This window comes from Chiloscyllium plagiosum, unplaced genomic scaffold (assembly GCF_037043375.1).
Source record: "Chiloscyllium plagiosum isolate Xiang-an unplaced genomic scaffold, Cpla_swu_hap1 HiC_scaffold_18, whole genome shotgun sequence".
Taxonomy (NCBI): Eukaryota; Metazoa; Chordata; class Chondrichthyes; order Orectolobiformes; family Hemiscylliidae; genus Chiloscyllium; species Chiloscyllium plagiosum.
This window is the reverse complement of record NW_028270156.1, coordinates 48,321,985-48,347,088: the sequence shown is the minus strand read 5'-3', so window position 1 is coordinate 48,347,088 and position 25,104 is coordinate 48,321,985. Positions and strand designations below refer to the sequence as shown.

Here is a 25,104-nt window from a genome sequence, read left to right as displayed (position 1 = left end):
TCCTTCAGATTCTAATTATTGTTGAGCATATTAAACAAAAATAATTTTATTAAACTCTTTCCTTGTCCTCTCTCTCACTTTCAATGTTATTTTAACTTTCCCTTCTTCATTTTGCATCATTCACATGATTTAACAGTGATTTTAATATTCCAGGATTTCCTGGTTCAGACTTTGCTTGATTCAACGAAACACTTTGATCTAATTAGTTGAAGACTCATCACTTGCCCAATTCACACCCACCCCAATATCTTGTAGATTAATCTGTGTTGCATTAAATTCCCAGTGATCATATGACTAGTGAAAAGCAAATGAGAGGCTTTTGGGCAGCATTACAAATAATGAATGATGAGGACTATTCTTTTGCCACTGATCACCCAATATGTTATTTGCAGGACTGTCACGATACTTAGAGATTTTTTTCATTTTGATGATTTTTATCTTTCATTATTTCCACTTCATTTATTTTTTCTTTCCACCCTCCCCATCTTGTCCCTTTTACCATGTCTCTCGTAATCTATATATTTCAACTTTGTATGGATCTCTCAAATATTCTTGCATGACTGAATATCAATCTCTTATCTTTTTAAAGGATCAATAGTGTTTGCAGAAAGATGAGAAGCAACATGCAATGAGTCAGTCATATCTATAATCGCTTTTATCAACATTACCGACAGCAAAAAGTATTGGTCTGAGGGTATTTTTGTTATACATTCCCAGTGACGACAAGAACAACATTGATTTCAATCTGTTTTTTAAGAGGTGGAATACAATGTGGGGAAATAAGTTGCAGATGGTGAAAGAATGAAACTGTTTCTCTGACTAATGGGTTTTATTGAATTCTGGCTTTCAAAATCTCCAAAGATTGATTACTTGAAATGTCCAAACAATAAAATACCTACAATAAACAACAGCTTTATCTGGAAGATAAAATAGCTTGTATTTAAATAGTGCTTTCAGCATTGGAAAATTTAGTGTTCAAATTACAGGGAGTGTAAATCTGCCCTTGAGTGTTGCTAGTACACCTGGAAACTCATAGGGTCAACCAGTCAGAGAAATATTGCCCCAGGAATTAGAATGGAAGAAATGGTGGTGAGGAGCGACTCTTCCAATCAATGACCAGTAGTGTAGCATTATTACTGAGTTAAATGGGGCAGACTTCAAAACTGGCCATCTTCAGATGTTTTATCAATGACCTTCCTTGTAATATATTGTCAGAAATGGGAATGTTTGCTGATGATTGCACAATATTCAGCACCATTTACAACTCCTTGGATTCTAAAGTAGTCAATGTCCATATGCAGCAAGACCTGGACAACATCTATTATTGGACAATTCAAAATGAAACCTCTAACACCCAAAGTTCATGAACAATGATTTTATTATTGAAATACCTCCTTTACCGCATTGAAAAACATCAAAACATATCAGTATGACTCCTATCTCTACAATATTTGATTCCTTTTTCTGATTCATTATCATTTCAAAGTTATTACTGACATCAAATCAGCTACCCTCTTTGATTATTTATTGAAATGCTTCAATTTAAAATGAAAAACTGGAGCCCACCTGCATTAGATCTTGAGCAATTCCATCAAGACTTCCATGATACACGGTATTGAAAGATTACAGCTGAAAATGTGTTGCTGGAAAAGCGCAGCAGGTCAGGCAGCATCCAAGGAACAGGAGAATCGCGTTTCGGGCATAAGCTTTTCCAGCAACACATTTTCAGCTCTGATCTCCAGCATCTGCAGCCCTCACTTTCTCCACTGAAAGATTACACACTGGTTTTTATTAATTCAGCTGATAACCTCTATTTCTATTCATTTTTGTCTGTTATCCAAATAAGGTGGATTTTAACACAAACAGGAAAGAAATTGAAGTTGATTTTGAATCTATTTACAAAAGATAAAGGAGATACTTCAAATCCACTCAATTCTCTGTTCATTGATTTCAAATTGAAATTTGGTGCTTTGAAATAAAAGGCCAAGTCAGTTCTCCAATTACAAAGTTAGTTATTACACCAATTATCAATGACATGTAAAAATTAGCTAAGATCTATTGGCCAAAGATATCTTAGATTAATTTCCGCTATATGCAGTGTTAGTTGGTTACAGCAATATCCCAGTAGTTTCCAGAGAAAAGGATGGAGTTTATGGCTAAGGTTTGTGCAGGCACCAAGTATAAAGGTTGAATGCACATAGATAACCTTGCACCCTAAATCTAGTACTGACTGTATTTTTCTCTATTTGAATATTATTTTGTTTAGTATAGTCCTGTAGTGCCATAAATACGCCAGAAGGGAATTAGAACTTTTAAAGTACCATTGGAGATCCTTGGGCTCTGTACTCATTTTGTGCTTCTATATGATGTCTGATAAGATATTTGACCAATAGAATGGGAAGCTGGGTAATGTCATCACTTGATCTCCATGACTCATGGGCTTCCAAAAATTAACTGGATAGTAGTCAATGGTAAGAAATAGCTGATTTTCCCCTTCCTAACTCTTGGGAAATTTACATTATTTTTTGCGCCACTTTCATTGTTTGACTGATATCAGCTATGATAGTAAAAACCTATTCCTTCCTGTTCTCTATGTGGCTCCTTATGTTCATTAGAGAGTCATCAAAAGCATTTTTTAAATAAATAATAACTTAAATGTTTTTTTTATAAAATATAAAACGATTGTATTTTTCTTACAGGACTGGATAGACCTTGTAATTGCTGTGTCCCCACCAAAGGAATATGAAGATGAAGTGTAAGTCTAAGTTTACAGCCAGGGTTTGGTCAATTTCCATCTTTCTGTGTAGTATTATATGAATTACCATTCAGGTATCTATATGTATCTTTAAAATCTTTTCTGTCTTTTCACCAATTAATGATCTTCAAATAAAAAGGTATGTTTCAAGAGCTGTACCTATATTTCCTAGTATAGGAAGTTAGTGAATAGTATCCTGCAGCCTGGGTTGAGGAGAGGTTTGGATTGTCGGAACCATGGTGGGCAGTGCGATGGATTTGTCACTAAGCTGCTCTCTGAAGTGGCCAATCAAACTGCTCAGTGGTTCCAAAGGAAGACTCAACAGAGCTATTTTAGGTCTACTAGAGATGAGTAATAAATGCTGTTCTTGACAGTGATACTCTTATCTCACAGATGAAGAGCTTATTTTTTATTAAATATATTTTGATTTCAAAAAAAGGATTTTTTTTCTTTTGACTATTACAGCAAATATAAAACCAAACAATTCAAACCAATATTTAAAAATGCGCTAATTACATAATTATGATATCTAAGCTAAAGAAGAAAACTCTTAACAATAATAAAAATGATAATAACCATAACACCGCTCAGCAAAACAAAGCAATAGCCCTCGATCATCGAGCGCATATGTTTATACTATTCATATATACATAGTTCCTCCCCTCTGAATGCCAGACTCATTACACAGAACTGTCATGTCTATAGAAAGGCCCTTACTAGTATGGTGGACAAATCTGTACCCGGGAAATCCAAAAATGGCTTCCACATCTTAGAGAAATTCTCAGTTTTATGGTGCACCATGCTCTGAGAAAGTCCAAGAGGATGTGCTCCATGACTAGCTTACTCAAGTCCGCCAGCCCCTGGGGATTTTCTGACACCCACCCTAATGGAATGTTCTTTCTTGCACAAAATATGAGGATACTGAAAAGCCTTTTTTTTATGTGCATCTAATGAAAGTGAATTAACAAAGCCAAGAAGAAGAGACATCAGGTCCATCTCCACCTCCGTCCCCAAGGTCTTCTCTATTTCACCTATCACAGCACTACAGTATGCCCACAGTCTGTGGCAGGACCAAAGACAAAGAATAAGCATGTCCATGCCCACCTTACATTTAGGACACATTGGAGATGCTCCCGCTTTAAATTTAGTGAGCTGGTCTGGGGCCAGATGGACCCTGTGGAGAATCTTCAATTGCAAGGAGTGGGTCCTGATGCAAATCAAGATCCTTTTTGTATTTCCCCAGATATCCTCCCACATTTCAGAAGAGATCTCAACGTCCAACTCCCTCTCCCATACTTTACAGAGCTATTCAGTCCCATCCAAGAGACCCTCTCCCAATGGATGATAAGCGTTGCTAGCAGATAATGTACCCTCAGCACTCAACACCCTCTTCTCCATGTGTGACCTATAAGGGTCAGTTAGAAGTGTGGTCTCTTTTTGTATGAAGTTTCTAATTTGAAAGAAACAAAAGAAGTCCCAGCTGGGCAATTCATATTTCCAAGCCAACTGGTCAAATGACATCAATATGTCCCCTTCGAATAAATCACCCAGGCAAGACGCACCCCTAGCTGCCCAGAGTTTAAACCCAGAGTCCATCATCCCTGGCTGAAAACCCAGCATACCAACAATGGATGTCAAAAATGATGTTTTGGCAATATTGCCCTCACCCTGACGCATTGCCCTCCACGCCTTGACAACATTGATGACTATTGGGCTATGGCAATATTCCTTAACTGTTCTCATTTTGTCTAAGAACAGCAGGCTAATAAGGGGGCATCTTGCCTGAGATGCTTCAATGTCCAACCAAAGTGAGTGATGGTCCCCCCGGGCCCAATCATTCACATAAGATAGCAACGTGCTGAGCTGATAGTTTTTGATATATGAGAGGCCCACTCCTCCCAGTCTGTAAGATAACTGCAATTTAGTCAATTTAATTAAGGACCGCTTGCAATACCTGATAAAAGAACTAAACCAGCCATTCAGTCTTCTAAATATTTGCTTAGTAAAAAGCAGAGGAAGCATTCACACTCACTCCTCGAATAGAAAGATGAAAAATTAAGTCATACCCATTCTGTTGCAGCTTCAAATGCTCTGCATCATCCAAGTGTGTTTCTTGTAATAACGCAGCATCCACCCTCTCCCTTTTAAGGCTGGAAAGTACCTTCTTCATCTTGACAGGTGAATAACTCCCCTTAATATTCCAGGTGCACCACTTGAACACATCCTTTGCCATAACCTTCTATTGCATAATCTAGACTCTAAGAGGAAGAACCCAAACTACAGATTGCTGAGCTTTAATGCAAAATAATCTACAAAGCCAAAAAACTTCACAGACTAAAATACCTTCAACCAACAAGTCTACAAAACTTACAAAAATTATATATAGCAAAAACAGAAAAACAAACAAATCCCCAAAGGCACAGATTAGAGGAATTTACTCCCCATTCAAAAGGGGTACCTACGCATCCTACAACCTGCTAACCATCCCAACCATGCCCTCAACTCCTACCAGCTAGGGTCATGCCACATACACCGACCACCTGGTAGAGAAAAAAACTATAGTGTCTATAGTACTAACCTCCCAAGAGCAAGGTTAGTACTATAGACAAATAAACTAAAAATAAATATGTCACCCATCCCTTAACATAACTTGGAGATTAAAAATAAATACTCTGTCCATACTGACATCATTTCATACAACTGTTACCAGAAAGGAGACTCCACCAAGTCCTTTTTAAAGAAAAGCAAACCCGAACAATTTTGTCCTCGCCTATTCGGCTGTTTGACTTAAGTCAATATGTGGACAAAGTCCTTTGCTTTCTCTGGCAAGTCGAACAAATGTATGGATCAATTATGATTGATCCGAAGCACTGCTGGATATCTTAAAGAATACTGGATCCCAAGTTTTCTCAATCTCCTCTTGACGCCATCGTAGGACTTCCTTTTACAGACCACTGCCGCCGAGAGGTCTTGAAAGAACATGACCCTGGAGCCGCCACATACCAACGCTCTTGAATCCCTCTCCTACAGAGGGTATAGAGGCTTCCAGGACCCTCTGCTTGTCTTTATAATGATGGAACCTCACCAGGACAGAGTGTGGGCGTTAATCCTCACCTGCCTTTCAAGCCGCGATGCAGTGGACTCTTTCAATTGTTATCCCTCCCTTCTCAACATCCAAACCAAGGAATTCCAGGAACCACTTCTCAAAGAACTCCACTGGCTGCTCACCTTCCATCCCCTCTGGTATGTCAACAATACGCAGACTCTTTCTTCCACCTCTGATTTTGAGATCGCCTAGCAGATCCAACACACCATGGACCAGTGTTTCCAGGGCTTCAATCCGGTTCTAGGAGGAGTCAATCTCTGCCTCAATCCCTGCAGCCCGGTGCTTGATCTCATCGGTCCTTTTTCCCAGGTCTTGCAGCATAGCAGATATAGGAGCCAACTTCTCTTCAATCTTTTTCTTGTATCTGCCTCCCAAGTCCTCGCCAGATTTGACCAGCTCCTCAACCAGGGTCTGGTGAGTAAGCAAGTCACTGCTTCAGAGGGCTGGACTGTGGCCCTGGCCCTAGGTGAGCTTCCTCCTTTTCTTGGCATTATCAAGCTACAAGGACAAAGGTAAGTCAATTTTTTTCAGGTTTCTGGCTCCTTTACTGTGTTTTTACTCACAGTAAAGTGTTTGGGATGGGTTCTGGCTCTGTTAGGTCAGTGTTGCAGCGCGAAGCCCAGCAAACGCAATCCTAACAGGATGCCACCATCTTGGATTCCCGAAGAATTTATTTCTAAAAGTCTGTAAACCTCAAATGAACATCAACAACTGAATCCATTGTCTGGGTAGATATTGCAAGCAAATCATGAACACTGTGAACCAACAAGCAAGCACATTCCATGAATGGAGCTCTATATTATGAATAATGTCAAAGATTGAAGCTAAATTAGCAATGATTACTTGCACATCTGTCACCTTGGCTTAGGAATCATGAGGGTTTTGGCAGAGGTTGAATATCTTCATTAATATTAAGTATAAAGGAGCTGTTGATCAAACAAATTGGGGGGAGGTGTAGCAGTGGAGTGAGAGGAAGATAGTACATGAATAAACCAGGCTTTAGATGCCTCTTAATCAACAGAGGATGACACTACTGCTGACTCCTGTGACATCCACCGCAAGTTTAGAAGGTCATTATCATTAAAGTCAAGGACAGTAAGACTTAAATATTTAGTTATCACGTATTGAGCATAATTGATTTGGAACCAGGTGATACAACAATGAAGTCAAGTAGTTGATTTGTTTGCAAGAGGTCTGACAAAGCAGCTCATGGTTGCAATCATCCTTACGACCACTGACAATGCCATCTTTGCCCTGCTTTGATGCTACAAGTCTACCTGAGATGGGCAGCAAGATCGTTAATGAAACGGAGGCACTGAACACATTGCTTCTCATCGATAGAAGCTACAGCACTCATGATAGAGCAAGTGGTGTAAGCAGTAGTGGAAAGCCAGAACCAAGGGCTTCACCACACGTTAGCTCATTCCCTTTAACATCACTAATTTGAAATGACAATACAAGCTAGTCAATCAAATAGAACAACAGCTATTAAAAATCAACCTGGCAGAGGTTACTGATGCCTTTAAATTGTGGAATCTTTCCTTTTGCTAGTGTGCTTTCAGGTGAGCATCATTTGTTCTTAGAAACGTTCACATATTATGTTTTCCATGCCCCAAGTCTGCTTCTGTTACTGTGAACCTAACATTAATTGGCAATAGTTACTGTATTCAACTGTGGATCTGAAAAATTGCATGTATTATTCTATCATTGTTGGAGTAAAGGTCAGAAAAATTTGCTGCAACAGCACACACACTTTTTATGCTACATTATATTAGTCTAGCTAGCTCATTTTGAATAGATCAGGATACCATTCTCGGAGTGCTGAAAATGTGCAAAGTAGACAGATTGTGATTTCCATCAGTTAGAATGCTGATTTGACTCTTGCAATGCCATTTTTTTTGTTTGCAACAATTAAACTAATGCGCTGTTTTAATATTGCACACCTGAAAGTACACGTAGCAAAAGGAAAGTTTCCACAACTTAAAGAGATCATTAACCTTTGCCAGGTTATTCTTTGCTTGATTTTTAACAGTGGTTGTTCTGTTTGCCAAAGGATTGATGAGTTTGTATTGTCATTTCAAATTAGTGATGTTAAAGGGAATGAGCTAATGTGTGGTGAAGCCCTTGGTTCTGGATTGCCACTTGCTCTATCATGAGTGCTGTAGCTCCTATCTATGAGGAGCAATGTGTTCAGTGCCTCCGTTTCATTAACGATCTTGCTGCCCATCTCAGGCAGACTTGTAGCATCAAAGCAGGGCAAGGATGGCACTGTCAGCAGTCGCGATGATGATAGCAACCATGAGCTGTTTTGTGCTGTGCTACTTCTAAATTACTGCAAGCACCATCCCCAATATCCTGCAACCCCACTGTCGTATGATATTGAAACTCTTGATGCAAAGACAGGGAAAAATAGTGCTGCTTTTTTTTTTCTGGAGAGGTACACACAGTATGCATATGACTTGGAAAGGATAGTAGGCAGTCCTGTACTTGGGGGCCATAGTCATCAATCAGACTCAATCAACATTTTCATGGCCTGGACTGGGTGATGGATATGCAGCTGTGCAGTTATCCTGCAGGAGTGAAGGATATGTTTCAGTGAGTGTAATGCAGTATGCTTATTGTGAATGGTATTCCTGAGGTCATTGAATCATTGGCCATGTGTGCAAGCTTGTACTGCAGGTGTGAGGTTTGCAGCAGCACTAAGTTTGTGAAGTTGACGTCAACTATGACTGTGAAGAATGGTTTGAGATTGGTAGCAATTATTGGTAGGTAAATCATGGAGATTTGGTGCATTGAGTACTTTGTAGGGCTACTGAGACAGTTGGTAGAATATGATATTGAAGATGCATTGTCAACGTTGACCACTTGCATGAGATCATTGAAGTTCTTGTGCCACTGTGTCCCACTCCTTCCTGCTACTTGGCTCTAGGGGTTGGTTAGCTCAGTTGGCTGAACAGCTGGTTCACATTGCAGCATGTATTCAATTCTTGCACTAGTTAAGGTTACCATGAAGGACCCTCCTTCTCAACTTCTTCCTTCGCCTGAAGGGCAGTAACCCTCAGGTTAAACCACCATCAATTGCTTCTGTCTAATGAGGGAGCAGCTTTATATTCCAGTTGGACTATGGTGACTTTACCTTCTAATTTGCTGTTTGGCGATCTAGTCCAACCACCTTCTTAGAATTTTCTCGATTATTTCCTAGGCTCCTGACGTCCTCCTGCAGCATCAAGGCCTATAATGCTCTATTAGTAAGTCTTGGAGTCCACACTCAGCCATTCCTGTGTTCTCCCATTCCCATGTCGTTGTTGGATTCACCTAAACTTTGAAATGATTTCCAGCTCAGGGCTTTATGTTGTGCAAGCTAATTTTAACTCTTATCTACTCTGCAGCGCGTTTTATTTCAGCTCCATGGGATGCAACAGCATTGGGTTATTCACACATCGAACATTAATCGGAATGTTTCCAGGTCTGCTTTCGTATCCAGAACTCTGTGTTTTAGGATCCTTCAAAATAATCCTTCAACCTTCAATTCTGTGCCAGTCAAAAACTGCCATCTAACTATTCTAATCCCTAGTATTCTAATATTCTGTTCCTTTGTTGATTTCAATATCGTTTTGTGCAACTTGTTTGAGGTAAAACATGTAATTCTCTCAAAATGTTTTCTAACTAGTAATATTTTAATGTTTTTGACCTCATCGATAATTGTTGTCTCTGATCCATTGGTAACTTTGGAATTAATTTTAAAACTTTTGGTTTATATGTTAATGTTGGTGCCTCATTTACAAAAGATAATTGAACACAGCTTGTTGGTGCAGATTGATGGGCTGAATTTTAACTCCGAGAAATTAGTGGGTTGAGGTTGTGTGAGAGCTCAAACTGCATGAACATTGAAGCTTACCTGCACAAAACCCACGCACCTCCAGTTTCAAATCGCTGACAAAATGTGGCATTGAATGAGACCCTGAAACAGTTTCGGAGATTCTAAGAGGGGCATGGTAGATTGCCTCGGGAAAATTACCAAATGGAAGTGAATGCATTTCAAATGCATAAAACAATTTTTTTTTCCTCTTTTTATAGGACATTCTTTTGACAATGAAGAAACATAAGCATCAGAAGAATGATGTCTCTCAGAATCAATTTATTTCCACATCGGCCAATATTAAATTCTATGAAAATGAGAAAGAAGAAAGCAAATCAAATTGATTCATCTTATTAAGGAAGTAATGATAACGATAAAAGATGCAGATGATACATATTGCTACAAGTAGTAAACAAAAACTGAACATTTTTAAGTGAATTTAACAGGAGCATTTATTTGAAGTGTTATAATTTTTTTTCATGTACCTGTGTCAAATTAGTTTTCATTTGAGATCATATTAGAAGATTTGGCAAAAAATGATCCTCTTATGACCATATTTTCAAACAACCCTATAAGCATACAAAACAAAGATTTAATCTGAGTCATGTAAACAATGATGAGAAGAAATGTACTTTACCCTCATAAGTCTATCTAATAAGGTTTGGTTGTAGGTTCATTAAGCTGTTCCAGATCTGTATATGTCTGATATTGATCTGCTGACAGAATTACGAAGGTAGATTGCATGTTTTATTAATTGAACTGGATATAGCAATTGCGTCAGATGAGCTATGTATTTTTACTGATAGCAAATGTGCTAGGTAACAAAAACAAAATCAAGAACTAGGAAATAAATCTCATCTCAAAGGCATAATAGTAAAGCTACTGTTGTTAAGTACAATGAAACTGTAATGACCTTTACAAATGGAATCATGATAACTTTCTACTGTTACTGCTAAAGATGATTAATTGACACACTGAAAGCAAGAAATTAGACGGGGAAGGTTCTTGTTAGACAAGGCTTCAGGTGGGAAGTACAAATTTCATGGTGATACCACCTGACACCTACTCCTGATGCCAGGATTGTTGAATGAAGGACCATAAAGCAGGAAGCTGCCATCATCTTCATTGTCCTCACCAATATTGAATGCTGCAAAGCCCCTTACAGCCTGTCCCATCATGCAGAAAACCATTTTCTCTGAAAGGATCAGGAGACATAAGCGTTTCTTGTCCTCTACTAGTTCTGCTTTCTTTTTATTGTTTTTCTTAGGTTGTAGGTGCCACTGGCTAGGTCAACAATTGTTGTGTTTGAGAGAGTGACATTGAGCTGTCTTCTTGAAACGTTGAAGCCCATGTGGTCTTATATAGCCACAATGTTAGGAGGAGAGAGCAAGAATTTTTGACCTAAGAATGGTGAGGAGATTGTGATATAGTTCCAAGTAAGGAATGAGAATGAGAGGGCAACTTAGCGGTAATGCTGCCTTTAAACATTTAGATTCAAGAAATTGCAGGTTTGGTATGTGCTGACTAAGGAGCCTTAGTGAGCTACTGCAATGCACCTCGTGTATGGTACGTGCTGATTCCACTCTGAATTGGTGGTGGGAATTGATGAGGTGCCAGTCAAGTGGGCTGCTTCAGCCTGACTGGGGTGAGTTTCTTGATTGTGTTTGAAACTGCAGCAAGTCAAACAAGTAGAAAGTACGTCATGATGCTCCTGACATATGCCTTATAGAGTTCAGGAGTCACGTGGTAGATTATTCACTGCAGAATTCCAAGCATCTGACCTCCTCATGCAACCATTGTATTTATATGGCTACTCCAGTTCTGCTTCTGATCAATAGTAACTGGCAGGAAGGATTCAGAAATGGGTAAGAAATTAATTATCAAGAAGCAATGGATAGATTCTCTCTTGTTGAAGATGATCATTGTCTGGCTCTTGTATGTTGCGAATGTGACTCGACAGTTATCAATTCAATCCTCAACATTGTCCATGTCTTACTGCATTCAGGCATAACTTGTTTGGGGAGTGTCTGAGGAGATATGAGTGGTGCCGAATATTGTGCAATCATTGTCAAGCATCCCCACTTCTAACCTTATGGAGAGATGAAACACATAGGAATAGTTGGGCTTGGAACAATACCTTGAGGAACACTGCTGTGATATGTTGGAGCTGGAACAATTCACGTTCAACAACCATCATGATCTTCCTTTATTTTAGGTGTGACTCCAACAACTGGAGAGGTTTCCCCTGATTTCTATTGGCTTTAATTTCACTATGGTCCTTGATGCCACAGTCAGTCAAATGCTACCCTTGATGTCAAAGCCATTCACCTTCGCTTCGCCTCAGGAATTCATCTCTTTTGTCCATATTGTAACTAGGCTCTGATGAAGTCAGAAGCTGAGTAGCCTTTGTAGGTTGTTGCTGAATTGCACAGTCACTGATGTCTTCTAAATATTATTTGATGTTTGAGAGTAGACTGATGAGGCAATAATTAACCAGGTTGTATTTGTCATGCTGTTGTACACAGCTTATATCTGGGAAATCATCCACATTTTTGGACAGATTCCAATGTTATAGGTATATTGAAACAGCTTGGCTGTGGTGTGACTAGTTCTGAAGTACAAGTCTTCTATAATATTACTGAAATGTTATCAGGGTCCATTGCATTTCCAGTATTTAGTGCCTTTAACTGTTTCTTCATATCACATGGTGTAAATTGACTTGGTTAAAGACTGGCATCTATGATGTTGGGTGCATCAGGAGGAGATAATCAATACTTATAGTTAGAGGTAGTTGGAAATATATCTGCCTTGGCTCAAACTGAAATCCTGGGCTCCCCCATTGAGGAGGATAGTGTGGAGCTGCCTCTTCTGTTTCATTGTTTCATCATCTAAGACCATGACTGGATCTGGCAAGACTGCAAACTGGATATCTGATCGGTTGGTTGCAATGTCTCCTTCCTCCTACTGTGTGCCACTATGTTCTGCAAGAGAGAAGATAGAATGTCACCGGCTATGTAGGAATGTAGCACAGTGGCTCAGTGGTTAGCTCTGCTGTCTCACAGCTCCAGGGAGCTAGATTCGATTCCAACCTTGAGCGACCATCTATGTGGAGTTTGCACATTCTCCCTGTGTCTGCCCTGGTTTCCACTGGGTGCCCTAGTTTCCTAGTGCAAAGATGTGCAGGTGGGTGGATTGACCTGCTAAATTGTTCCATCATGTCCAGGGATGTGCAAGTTACGTGTATTAGCCATTGCATGGGGAGGTGGTGCTGGGTCTGGATGAGATGCTCTTCAGCAGGTTGATGTAGACTCAATAGACTAAATGTAGGAATTTTGTGGAGTCTGTGAATGTATTTGGGTGATATGCCCACCACAACTAAGTAGCTGTGGAGTTAGTGATAGGTTGGTATGAGGCTGACAGCATTTATAGGTAGTCTCTGAATTTAATGTGTGATTCCTGAGGGCCAGGATGTGCTTCTGAGTGAGTCATTGGGGCATTGCATAGCAAAGACTCTGAGATATTGATATTGTGGTGGATAGGGGATTCCATATGGGCTCACTGTCTTAGAGTTCCTCTCGTACTGCTGTAAGACCCTTTGGTTCACACTTCAGGAGTTCAACTTGTTCACCACCTTTTTCCATTCCTTCACTGGCTAAGCCTTGGGAGTCTTCTGGCCTCACCCCACCCCCACTACCACCACCACCATTAATGCCTCCAGTGTAACATTACACAACTTTCAATCATTCTGTGTGCCCTAGTGTTCTTTATGCAGGATTTCCATTGTGGCAGACTTATTCCTTTTCCTTCTTTCTAAAGGCAGCCAAACTTTAAGAAAAAGCATGCTGCCTGTGCAAAATGTTGTATGGCCATAGATGTGAAGAGCTCACTGGCAGTATGCAAATGGGAAGGTCAACGTTGGGAGGCACCAGATACTCATTTGGATGAGGTGTGTAGATAAATTTTGTGTCTTACCCATTTCCATCAAAACATGTGTCTGCATACCACACATTGCAGGTCCCTTGCCCAAAAAGTAGTGTTAGCGAATTTCACGCCCACTAAGGCTGATTTTCTAATCAACTTTCACATGCTGGAATGGAATTTTTAAAATGTGGACCACCATTTTTATCAGAGTTGCCATTGGAATTGCTAAAAACACATCCACCAATTGATTTGAAATGATGTTGGGATTTTTGATCATTTATAGTTTGTACATTTTTTTACAATTAATATGACACAGAAAATGAATAATAGCAACAGGTGTAGAGAGTAGAAGATTGTAATCTATTTATTTAAGTATAGTGATGACTATTGAATCACCTGCACTCAAGAATTAAATGGGTGTATTGCTCATAATGTGTTGTTTAACAAATCTTAAATAAAACAGTTTCTGAGCACACAAATAGCTATAGATTTAATTATTTATTGTTCTTCCCACTGTGAATATTGTTGCTAAATCTGTAATTGATTCCTTTTGGTCATTTTCAAATGAAGCCATGGAAGTCCAAAATTTGTTATGCATGTGTTTAAATACATAATTTTCTAGTCCATCCAGTGGTGGTTTTAACCACAAAACCTTTAAGGAAACCATCACCATTCACAAATTCTCAAGGTGGCAAGAGGACTAATTTAGTTCTGCTGCTTTGTTGTTCTCAATAAAAACTGTAAAATTATTATTATTCAAAACTCTGCCTCTGGAACACTTATAGCTTAATGAGCCACCTTTGATGACACTTTTTTTTTCTTGCAGTGTTGGTTACTTCATAGAACTGTGCTACTGTAATACATTCAGCTAAATGGCGTCATTCTGTCCCACACCTTTTAATGTTCAATAAGTCACCAAATAGTTTAGTATTGGTTGTTTAATGCTTGGAAGTAACCCCCCACCACCCTCACCCCCGCGCCCCTTCAAAGGGATAGACTGTTGTCACATCAGGTATGGGGAATTTTCTCTATCAGAAATTGTGAATTTTAAATTTGAGGTTTTTGTTTGTTCAAAAAAGGTATTAAGGAATACGGGCCAAAGGCAGGTATATGGTGTTCGACATAGATCAGCCATGATCTCATTGAATGCAACAGGCTCAAGGGGCTGAATGGCCTACTCCTTTTCCTGTGTTCCTAATAAACTTTTGACTATTTCTCCCCATCCAAAATGGCATAGGAAAGTTGTACGTGGAGAACAAATAAGTAGTCTATGAATTAATATGCCTTAGCCAACAGTTCTCTATTGCTAAGTGCTGTCATATTTGACTGTGTAATAGTATCATACATTTAACCTTGGATAAACAATCAAATAAATTGATACCTTCTGCATTACATGGGTCAATAAAGTGCTTCACCATAAAACAAATTTTTTTGTTTTTTTGGAATTTCAAATACAAATATCATATTTTTGATGCATCAGTGATAAGATTGATGAGAGATTCTGTGTTATCTTTCTTTGGTACATTTTTAAACATATCAATCAAATTCTGAACAACTTTGGAGTATCTTCCTCACCATCTCCCTGCCTTTTTCTGTTACATTAGTTGTTTTTTTATGGAGCATTAGCATCATCGAGTAAATCTGGGGCTTTCTTCCTTGATTGAATAATGTCTTCTAACATAATTTGAGTGGAATTTTGAGTGGTCTTGAATTGAGAAAAGATTGATTCTTCATTTGGTTCTGCTGTCACAATTCATTGCCTGGACTAACACCGATGCAGCCTCGTCTGAGCAGAAAGAACTGTTTCAAGAAACGGAATAATTTCCAAGTAGAAATTAGCGCTATGGACTTCTTGTACTGTATTGCACAAGGTTTGAGGAGCCTAGCATATTGCCTTTTAATTTCATGTATCATCAAAGGAGTTTGATGAATGAAGGCTGACTTTTCCCAGACAAGTGTCAGTCTAAAAATTTAAAAACACAAATTCTAGGGATTTTCTCATTACAGCTTGCACTTAACTGCCAAAAATTCACAAAAAGCATATTAAAAATACTGTTAAGTTACAATAGTGGAGCTAGATCAGCACCAGTGAAATATTTTGCCAAAGTTAATCAGAGGCTTAATGGAAGTAATTCAGCACATCAGGTTCAATATCACAGATCAGTTTTATTATCATCTTGAGAATCATCATTCATAATTACCTTATATGATCAGCTGAAGTACCAACATTTGACTCTGGGTTATGGAATATTTACATATATTGGCAGATAAAGGCAGAATCTTGTCTTTAAGACACATGAGAATTGACCAATAGAGCAATCAGTGACCTAAATCCTAGAAGAGCATCTATTTAAATTTCCTAAAATGTATCAATTGGCTTCATAATCAAGCTAAAGTTAGTGACCTCAGGAAAGGAAGATAGCAATTGGACCATCGAATAGCTCTCACTATTCAACCTTATAAATGGTTAAGAGTTTAGGGGTTAGGAAGTGAGTAACTCTTAATAAATACTGATTTTCTTCAAAGTCTGGTTATTGTCAGAGGTGTGATGCAAACTGGCTTAGCGTCTTCGTTGTTAGAGGAATTTTGAATGAAGGTCAAAAATGTACTATCAGCAATAAACACAATGAAACAGTGCTGCAACTCTTGTTGGTTTTGCACAACCTTTCCCAATATATGCAATCAGTTCTGGAGAAGTATATACCCTGACTATGTGGTGTCTCACTGTCCCGACACGAGAAGAGATTTGCTTGGAATGGATGGCATACGTGGGAACATCTGTTGTTCAGTGCCTCATAGCATGACCTTTGTTACTACTGTGAGTTTGGGACCAATTTTACCATCTCTAATGTAATGGGCTAGGAGGTGGGAAGCATTTAAAATGGTATGTACTATTGGAGTGCCAGTCATTTTCCCAATGACATGCCACCTTATGAGTGATAGGAAAGGTGTTAGCCATACCTCTTGCTCCCCATGTGTAAATCCCTGCTTTGGTCCCTAATCAGTCCTACTCCTCCATTCACTACCTTTTACAATTAATAATACTGTTAAAGACGTTGAGATTCCCTGTTATGTTGGCCTCCAGTCTTTTCTTTTAATGCTTTAGTATTCTCTAATGTGCCTTTTTGCCTCCCTTCTGTTCCCAAACTCCTAACCAACAGCACCATTCCTCATCCATTCCACCTTTTCACATCTTTTTTGAACAGCATGTGCTCTGGAATACTTAACCCCCATTCTTGGTCTTCCTTGAATTACGTCTCTGTCATCACCACAACATCATATTTCTTGATAACTATCTAAACCCATAACTCCCCTATCTAATTTAATATGTATTGTGCATTCTTAAACATACACAATAATCCTAATTTAAACCTCATTATTTTCTCCCTCATTCTAACATCACCTTTATGTTTTCTAAACTTATGTCATCCGTCTTTCCAAACATTTTGTTCATCTATGTTTTCCTCTCTCAGAGTGTCTCTTAGTTCCTACGACCCTGCAGAGTTAGTTTAGAGCCCTCCCAACAGTATTAGCAAATGGCCCCACCAGGAACTCAGTACCAGCTCTGGTCAAGTGGAAATTACCTAATTGTACAGGTCTCATCTTTCCCAGAGCCAGCTGTGATATCCCACTGTGACTACAGCCACCACCGAGCTCTGTAAACCAGAACTCAGGTTTCTGCCAGTGGCAATAATTCCTGCACATGTAGCTATCAATAGTGCCAATAATTTTAGAAAAATATTTCATTTGACCAAGCTGCATTGCCAGTGAAGAAACTAAGCCAGCTTGCATCACTCCTCTGACAATAACCGGACTTTGAAGAAAATCAGTATTTATTAAGAGTGGCTCACTTCCTAACCCCTAAACTCTCAACCATTTATAAGGTTGAATAGTGAGAGCTATTTGATGGTCCAATTGATATCTTCCTTTCCTGAGGTCACTAACTTTAGCTTGATTATGAAACCAATTGATACATTTTAGGAATTTTAAATAGTGGCAGTGAAGTAGCAACACTTGTGCCCATCTCCTGTATCCAGAGCTCATCTGCTTCCATCTACCTTTCTTTTTTCTTTCTCTTTCTTTTACTTTTGTTCTTTCTTTTTCCGATTCCTTCCAAGAGTGTCAGCAGCAGTGGGTGCAAGCGTTGAGTTTGAGCCCAGTTTGGGACTCAGCAACTTCAGCGGTGGCCACATTGGTGAGATCAGCTCAGTGCAGACTCATGGTGGTGGAGGCAAAATGGTGCTGAACAATGGCGTCATGGTGCTAGCAGCGTTGATGCAGCTCCAGGACATGCCTGGGCCCGGTTACCTGACAGTAGAAGCTGTGATGTCTGGCTGCAGCATCATACAGGAACTTTGGGCGCCTGTGTTCACAGGCTGAGCGACAACCTTTGTGGCAGTGCGGACTTGTGGGGATTGATCTAGGCATTCCCTTTCTTTTGCTGGTTCTTTTATTTACAGTCGTAGATCCATGCAGCATAGAAACAGTCCATTCGGTCCAACCAACTCAAGCCATACATAATCCCGAACTATTCCCATCTGCTTGCCCCTGGCCCATACCCCTCCAAACCTTTCCTATTCGTGTACTTATTAAGTGTCTTTTTAAATGTTGTAAATGTGCTTACATCCACCACTTTCTTAGGGAGTTCATTCCACCTGCAAACCACCCTCCGTGCAAAAGATTTGCCCCAATGTCTTTTTTAAATTACCTCTTACCTTCAAAGCATGCATCCGATCTTAAAATTCCCCATCCCAGAGAAAACTATACCCCTTATGATTTTACAAACCTCAAAATTCTGACTTGTACAGTAAGATGCTCCTGGAGAATGGCAAATTTGTACTCTTTTTCACTGTACTCCAATATTCCTGTACTCGGGGGGGGGGGGGGGGGGGGGGAATTCTGAATTTAAATCTAAATGTTACAAAATTACTTTCCTCATATTAACTTTCTTTTGGATTACCTGCATTACATATTGACTTTTCCTTGTTCCTGATGTTTCTCATTTTCTCTGTCCCTTCAAACCCACAACTACTGCCATCTAGAAGCACAAAGGCAGCAAATACATGGGAACACCACCACCAACCTGCTATATCACCATTCCTTCACTATTGCTTGGGTAAAATCCTAGATTTAAACTTTTGAAACACTGCTGACAATATCACACTTGGACACAAAAATGTCCCACCCTGGCAGAACTAGAACAGCTGGTGGTGATGTGAGAAACTAAACGGCCATCACAACCAATATTTTATTATGGGGAGCAAAAGTGATTGTCCCAAGCAAAGGTTGCCACCAGATACCGGCAGAACTCTACCTGGGTCATCCAGGGATTTCCAAAATGATTATGTTGATGAAAAGTTATGTCTAGTGGCCAGAGTTGGATGCCGACATAGCCACATTGGTGCGTCAGTGCCCAAAGTGCCAACAAGGCTCAACGTTCCTCATCATTGTGGAAGCAGGGAATTCAAGAATTTCCTAAAGGTGAATGGCATTCAACAAATAAGGACAGCTCCATACCATCCATCATCCAATGGTCTAGTGGAAAGTGCAGTCCAAACTTTGAATGCAGCTTAAAAGACTACAGTTTCAGTTAATATCAAGCAGTCCTGATTCCTGTTTGATTATAGGACCACTCCTCACACAACTACAGGGATAGCTCCAGCATAGCTGGGGAGAAGATGCCACACTAGGTTAAATCGGATCCTCCTGGACCTGGGGGAGGTCATTCGGGACATCATCAGGAACGCCAACGCTGGACACAAAATTCCTCTAAGCAAGAGAGACAGTTTAATTCAGGCAACAAGGTTTGGTGCTGACACCACAGAAATGGCCTTGCATGGGTAAGAGGCATTGTCAAATAAGGCCAGGTCCTGTGACATACGAAGTTCGGGTAGGTGAGCTGGACTTGAACAAGCACATGGACCACATGATAGTTGCAAACTGGCAAATGGGGCAGGAGCAAAATATTCTGACCTGTCAGAACAGCCAGAAAGGCTATCGGAAAGGACGCGTTCTCCCCCTTAGTGTAATGTTGAAGAAACCTCGAAGTCTGAGATGGACAGGGTGGATGTCACAGCCTTGACAGCTTTACCGCATGAAGATGAGTTTCTTGTGAGACATTCTGAGTGCGAGAGGTGGGCTACAGTCTGGTACACACCACCTGTAGCTGAGATATAGTCAGTAGAACCAGAGGTGGTACAAAAATACTCCCGGGGAGGCTACAAGGAAAACAACAGGCCAATGTCCCCAGACATAGAGGAGGAGGAATGTAGTTATTGTTACGAGGTCAGCCAGGTGGACCTCATATAATAAGAGGTCCCTGTTTGGACCAGGTTATAGCCCCAATCAGGGAGCACTGCATGACAGATATAAACAGAAGTAACGGTATTGTCTAATGTATAAATGTCATTGTCACTGTCTTGTCATATGTGGAACTGGGATTTGAGGTTTGTCCTCCTCTCCATGTAAAATGGTTGAACAGTAGGGTTCGGGGCCTAGCTTTGCTGCTCCTCTCCCTTGTAAAATTGCTGTCTTTTGTGTACAGCTGTCAATGTTTTTTGTAAACTGGTTTGTAATTTGTTTAATAAAATAATATAAACAGAAGTGTCAGCCAGATGGTGGGTAGGCTGTTCTGAGCACTGTCGTCCCGATAAGGGGTAATCGGGACGGGCTGTCCTAGAGGTGGTCGAAAGATGTCAGAGCAGCTGAGAGCCAGAAGGCGTGTAGGGGCGGGCTGAGATCCGGAAGGCTTGTGGGCTACCCTACACGCTGTCGTCCCAGGGAAGGGGACGGGCTGTCCTAAAGGTGGCCGAAAGGTGTGCCAGGATAGCCCACTGGTCAGAGGTGCAACAGGGTGGGTGAGAGCCCAATTGTACGTAGGGGCAGACTGAGAGCCAGAAGGCGGGTAGCCGTCCTCAGCGCTGTCACCCCGGGCAGGTACCGGGCCGGGCTGCCCCAGAGGTGGTCGGAAGGTGCTGAGGGTGGTTAGTGAAGCCGGAAGGTGGGTAGGCCGTCCTGACCGCTGTCACCCCGGGCGGGTACTGGGGCGGGCTGTCCTAGAGGTGGTCGAAAGGTGTGTCAGGGCGGACCGAGAACTGGAAGGGGCATGGGGTGGACCGAGAACCGGAAGGTGGGTAGGGGCGGGCTGCCTTAGAGTGGTCGGAAGGTGGGAGGGGCGGGGGCTTGCTGGGTCTGTATTGTCTGCACTTTTGTATGTAACAGTACTGTCTAATGTACAACTGTCATTGCTGTTGTCTCTTTATATCTTTGCGAAACTGGGATTTGAGGTTTGTCCTCCTGTCCCTGTAAACTGTTTGAATGGTAGGGTTTGGGGCCTGGCTTTGCTGCTCCTCTCCCTTGTAAAATTGCTGTCTCTTGTATGCAGCTGTAAATGTAACTGTTTGTTGTAAACTGTTTTTGTAATTTGTTTAATAAAATATAAAAAAAATAAACAGGAGTGTCAGAAGTGCTGTTCACTTTGAGACCTGGCTCTGAAGAAGCCGGAGCAGTGTCATGTACTATGCATGTGTAAATAAAGGGTGGTTTGGTGACAGGATGTCGGCCTCTATGAAGTTATTTCACCCATAAGCAGACTAAATCTCCACTGAACCGAAACCTGTAACATTATGCATGTGTGACCAAGCTACTCCTTTAACAAGGTTATTTTGTCCTTGGTTTTTCTTGAGAGGGGTCGCAAATGCAGAGTTGCCGAAATGTCTGAACTGGCTACTTTAATTATGGCTAACAGATGTTGCTTAAGTCAACAATCAGAAAAGGCTTTCAGGTTTTTTTGTTTAAAACACTTGTACAATGAAAGGGGAGTGGTCGGTTTTCCCAGTTCAGGGTTTCTTCTAGTTTTGGGTTAGTTTTAGCAGGGGACCCAAAGAAACAGCTCCATACTGATCCTCTCTGTCTCTGACATCTCCCTCCTGTAAGAACCTGTGTTTGAATTGACCTTTGTTGCCAAGGGGTGTGGTTATGGAATGTTGCAGGAAATCAGAAACACTCTTTGTAAAGTTGTGTTTTCATGTAGGTTGGGTTTTCAAATGGATATGTTATTCTAAATTTGGCTTTCTTTTGTTCATGTGTAAATAAATTCTGTTTTATTTAAAACAAAGTGGTTTGACCAGCTGCATCACTCCTGGAATATTCAATTTGCATCTGCTTAAAGCAACTAGAAAAGTTAGGTTCTGGGCTACCTTCTTAAAATGTTTTGAGGGAGTCTGGCCTGGTCCATAACACTTGACTTTAAATGAGATAATACATCACAGGACTAAGGAACATTCTTTTACCAGTGTCACACAGTCTGTATCCAGAAACTAAATGGAACACCAACCACAACTAATTGATATGTTTACCATCTGATACCTCATTGTTTTGCATCCAAACCAAAATAATCCATAAAGGAAAGTCTTCTTGATTTCACAACTATACAATCAAAGTACATCATTTGGCTGCAGGCCTGATTCTGACTTTGCTTGTCCTCCCACTTCTATCGCTATGACTAAAAGTATGAGTCTCACATTCAGAGCCCATTTCCTTGCTATCCACTGCCATTTCTTAGCTCCATGACTTCAACATTAGGCATGACATCTATGAAGCAATAGTCACAAATGTTTTAAATGGAGCAAGAGAGCACAACATTGATCTTCACTTGATGTTCCATTTGTCAGCAGAAAATACCATCAGAAAAAGACATTTCTGCAGCAGTTCCCTGTGTGACCCATTGAATATTACCTTCTGCTGCTTATTCTGAAGTATGATCCATCTAGATCTCCCTTGCATTCACCTTGCAACTGAAAGTAAACTAATTTTGATTCATTGGATTACATGTGACTTTCATTCATGCAATCTTTCATTCATCTTCCTTATCCTTCTAATAAAAAGAAAAGATTCTTAAAATGAAAATATGCATTCAACTTCCTTATATCTCCCTTTGGACTGTCTCCAATATTGACTTTGTCCTGTCCTGGAAAGTAATCTTCGGTTCCCAGAAGTCCAGGCCAATTTCAAAACATTGACAAGGTATTCAAAGTGTGCTCACCTGACTCTAGAACATCTAAGATGATTGGTATGATAGGGGTGTTTTTCTGAATAATATTAAATACTTTACAAATATTGCCCATTATTGTAACCATTCAAAATCTGCAAAACTTATTAGGATTTATAAAACTAAATGGATCACCTGTGTCAATTTACCTGCATGATACTATGAGGATGTCTCATCAAACAGGCCACAACTGCATGTTATACTATGAAAAATATGATTCAGTATTTCAATACCTAATCCTAGAGTTTATATTTGAACAAGAATTGCCTATTTTGGGTACATTTTTTGCCAAGTTTAAATCTGTTTTTCTCCCTGTCCTAACCAGTGCATTACTTAAAGGAAGCCATTGTTTAAAGGAAAAGACACAATTCTAATGGTGTTTAAATAGTTGGTGTTTTCAATAGCCTTGCAAGATAAGAATTTCTTGTAACTGATAAATTATTCTCATGCGTACTAATATATATAGATATTCTGCTCTACTACATCATAAAACACAATGCAGCATTAATGAAGACTGAGAAAAACGAATTAATTTGATTATTTTATTTTGATTCAGCTGTGTTTATCCATTTCCTGTAACATAAAACTGACACTAAGATGCAGCAAAACCTACTCTAAAGCCAATCACAAAGAAACAAGGCAAAGTATCCTGATTGAAAAAGGAAAAGGTAAGCTTAATAATATAAACATATTATTTTACTTTAGATTGCCAGGATTTTGTGGCAGAAGAATTAGATATCTAAACCAAGACCCTGTCTACAGATAGAGGAGCACACTTCAGTTCAATTATTTCCCTCACCATCTCTGTCCTCCTGCCCCACCTTCAAAATCTTCTCAGCTGTGAACTCTTTATTGCATCTTGTTCACTTATGTCTGCTTCTGCTTGATTGTATTGCTACTATTGATTTATTAGATTGGTTCTGTTCCCAGACTTTTGGGCAGGTCAGGAACAGTACCTAGGTCCTTGGTGGGTGGCACGGTGGCACAGTGGTTAGCACTGCTGCCTCACAGCGCCTGAGACCCGGGTTCAATTCCCGCCTCAGGCGACTGACTGTGTGGAGTTTGCACGTTCTCCCCGTGTCTGCGTGGGTTTCCGCCGGGTGCTCCGGTTTCCTCCCACTGTCCAAAGATGTGCAGATCAGGTGAATTGGCCATGCTAACTTGCCCGTAGTGTTAGGTAAGGGATAAATGTTGGTGGGTTGCGCTTCGGCGGGTCGGTGTGGACTTGTTGGGCCGAAGGGCCTGTTTCCACACTGTAATGTAATGTAATATAATCTAATCTAAATATCCTGAAAACCCAGCCATGGTCCCACTCTCTTCATCTTTCCCCTTCATCCCTCCTACTTCTTTACTATTCACTGATCCCAATCTCCTATTCACTGATCCCAGAATGTGTCTTCTTTCTTCATAAGACTGAGACTTATTCAGTTTGCATTTTCTCTTAGCAAACTCCATTGTTTTTCTTGACACTTCCAGACTAGAGACCATCACTGCATTGATCCATATCAGTTGGTTAAACCTGCTTCATACCTCCATCTCCCTGGCTTTAACTGCTCAAACACATGTATTCCCATTAATTGATTTAACATGTCAGTGCTTCCAAATTCTCTACATACCCTAGCTCACCAGATCCCCTTTGTCTTCAAATCCACTGTCAAAGGATCTCAATCTTTGAATGTGCCACAGGTGGGAGCTCCAAGTCCATTAATACATTCCATTGAGCCTCCTATGCAATCCTTAGAATATTCCCATAACTGACCATCCCTAACATACACACTGTATTAGTGCACTGGAAATCATGGCCCCAATAACGTATTCCCGGGTTGCAAACAACAACCTGGCCTTTCCCAATGCCATCAATTCCCCTGTTAGCCAGCTAAAAAAAACAGCATTCACATTGAGACGATGGACAGAAACAAAGAAGGGTTACCCAAAGGAGAGTGAGAGAGGAAGGCACGACTGAAAGCAACGTCGGAGATATACCACAAGGAGTAAGGAAGTTGTCTCTATGGGTATTTTTTTCTCATTTTAACAATGGAAAGTAAGGTTGGAATAAAGAATGGCAAGATTGAGAAAAAATGCTTTCAACAGATAATAAGACCATAAGACCATAAGACATAGGAGTGGAAGTAAGGCCATTTGGCCCATTGAGTCCACTTCGCCATTCAATCATGGCTGATGGGCATTTCAACTCCACTTACCCGCATTCTCCCCGTAGCCGTTAATTCCTTGTGACATCAAGAATTTATCAATCTCTGCCTTGAAGACATTTAGCGTCCCAGCCTCCACTGCACTCCGCAGCAATGAATTCCACAGGCCCACCACTCTCTGGCTGAAGAAATGCCTCCGCATTTCTGTTCTGAATTGACCCCCTCTAATTTTAAGGCTGTGCCCACGGGTCCTAGTCTCCCTGC

The 25,104-nt window shown here is 40.4% G+C and overlaps 1 protein-coding gene across 2 annotated transcripts in view; it reads left to right on the top strand.

Annotated features, from left to right (window-relative positions):
* Window positions 1-14,120, top strand: part of ush1c (Usher syndrome 1C) — a 212,481-nt gene extending 198,361 nt beyond the window's left edge. For both annotated transcript variants that reach the window (XM_043705961.2, XM_087996593.1), the window contains exons 26-27: window positions 2,700-2,755; window positions 9,939-14,120. In XM_043705961.2, coding sequence (XP_043561896.2) covers window positions 2,700-2,755; window positions 9,939-9,951 — 69 coding nt within the window. In that variant the 3' untranslated portion in view covers window positions 9,952-14,120. The remainder of the gene's footprint in view (window positions 1-2,699; window positions 2,756-9,938) is intronic.
* Window positions 14,121-25,104: the final 10,984 nt, after the last annotated feature.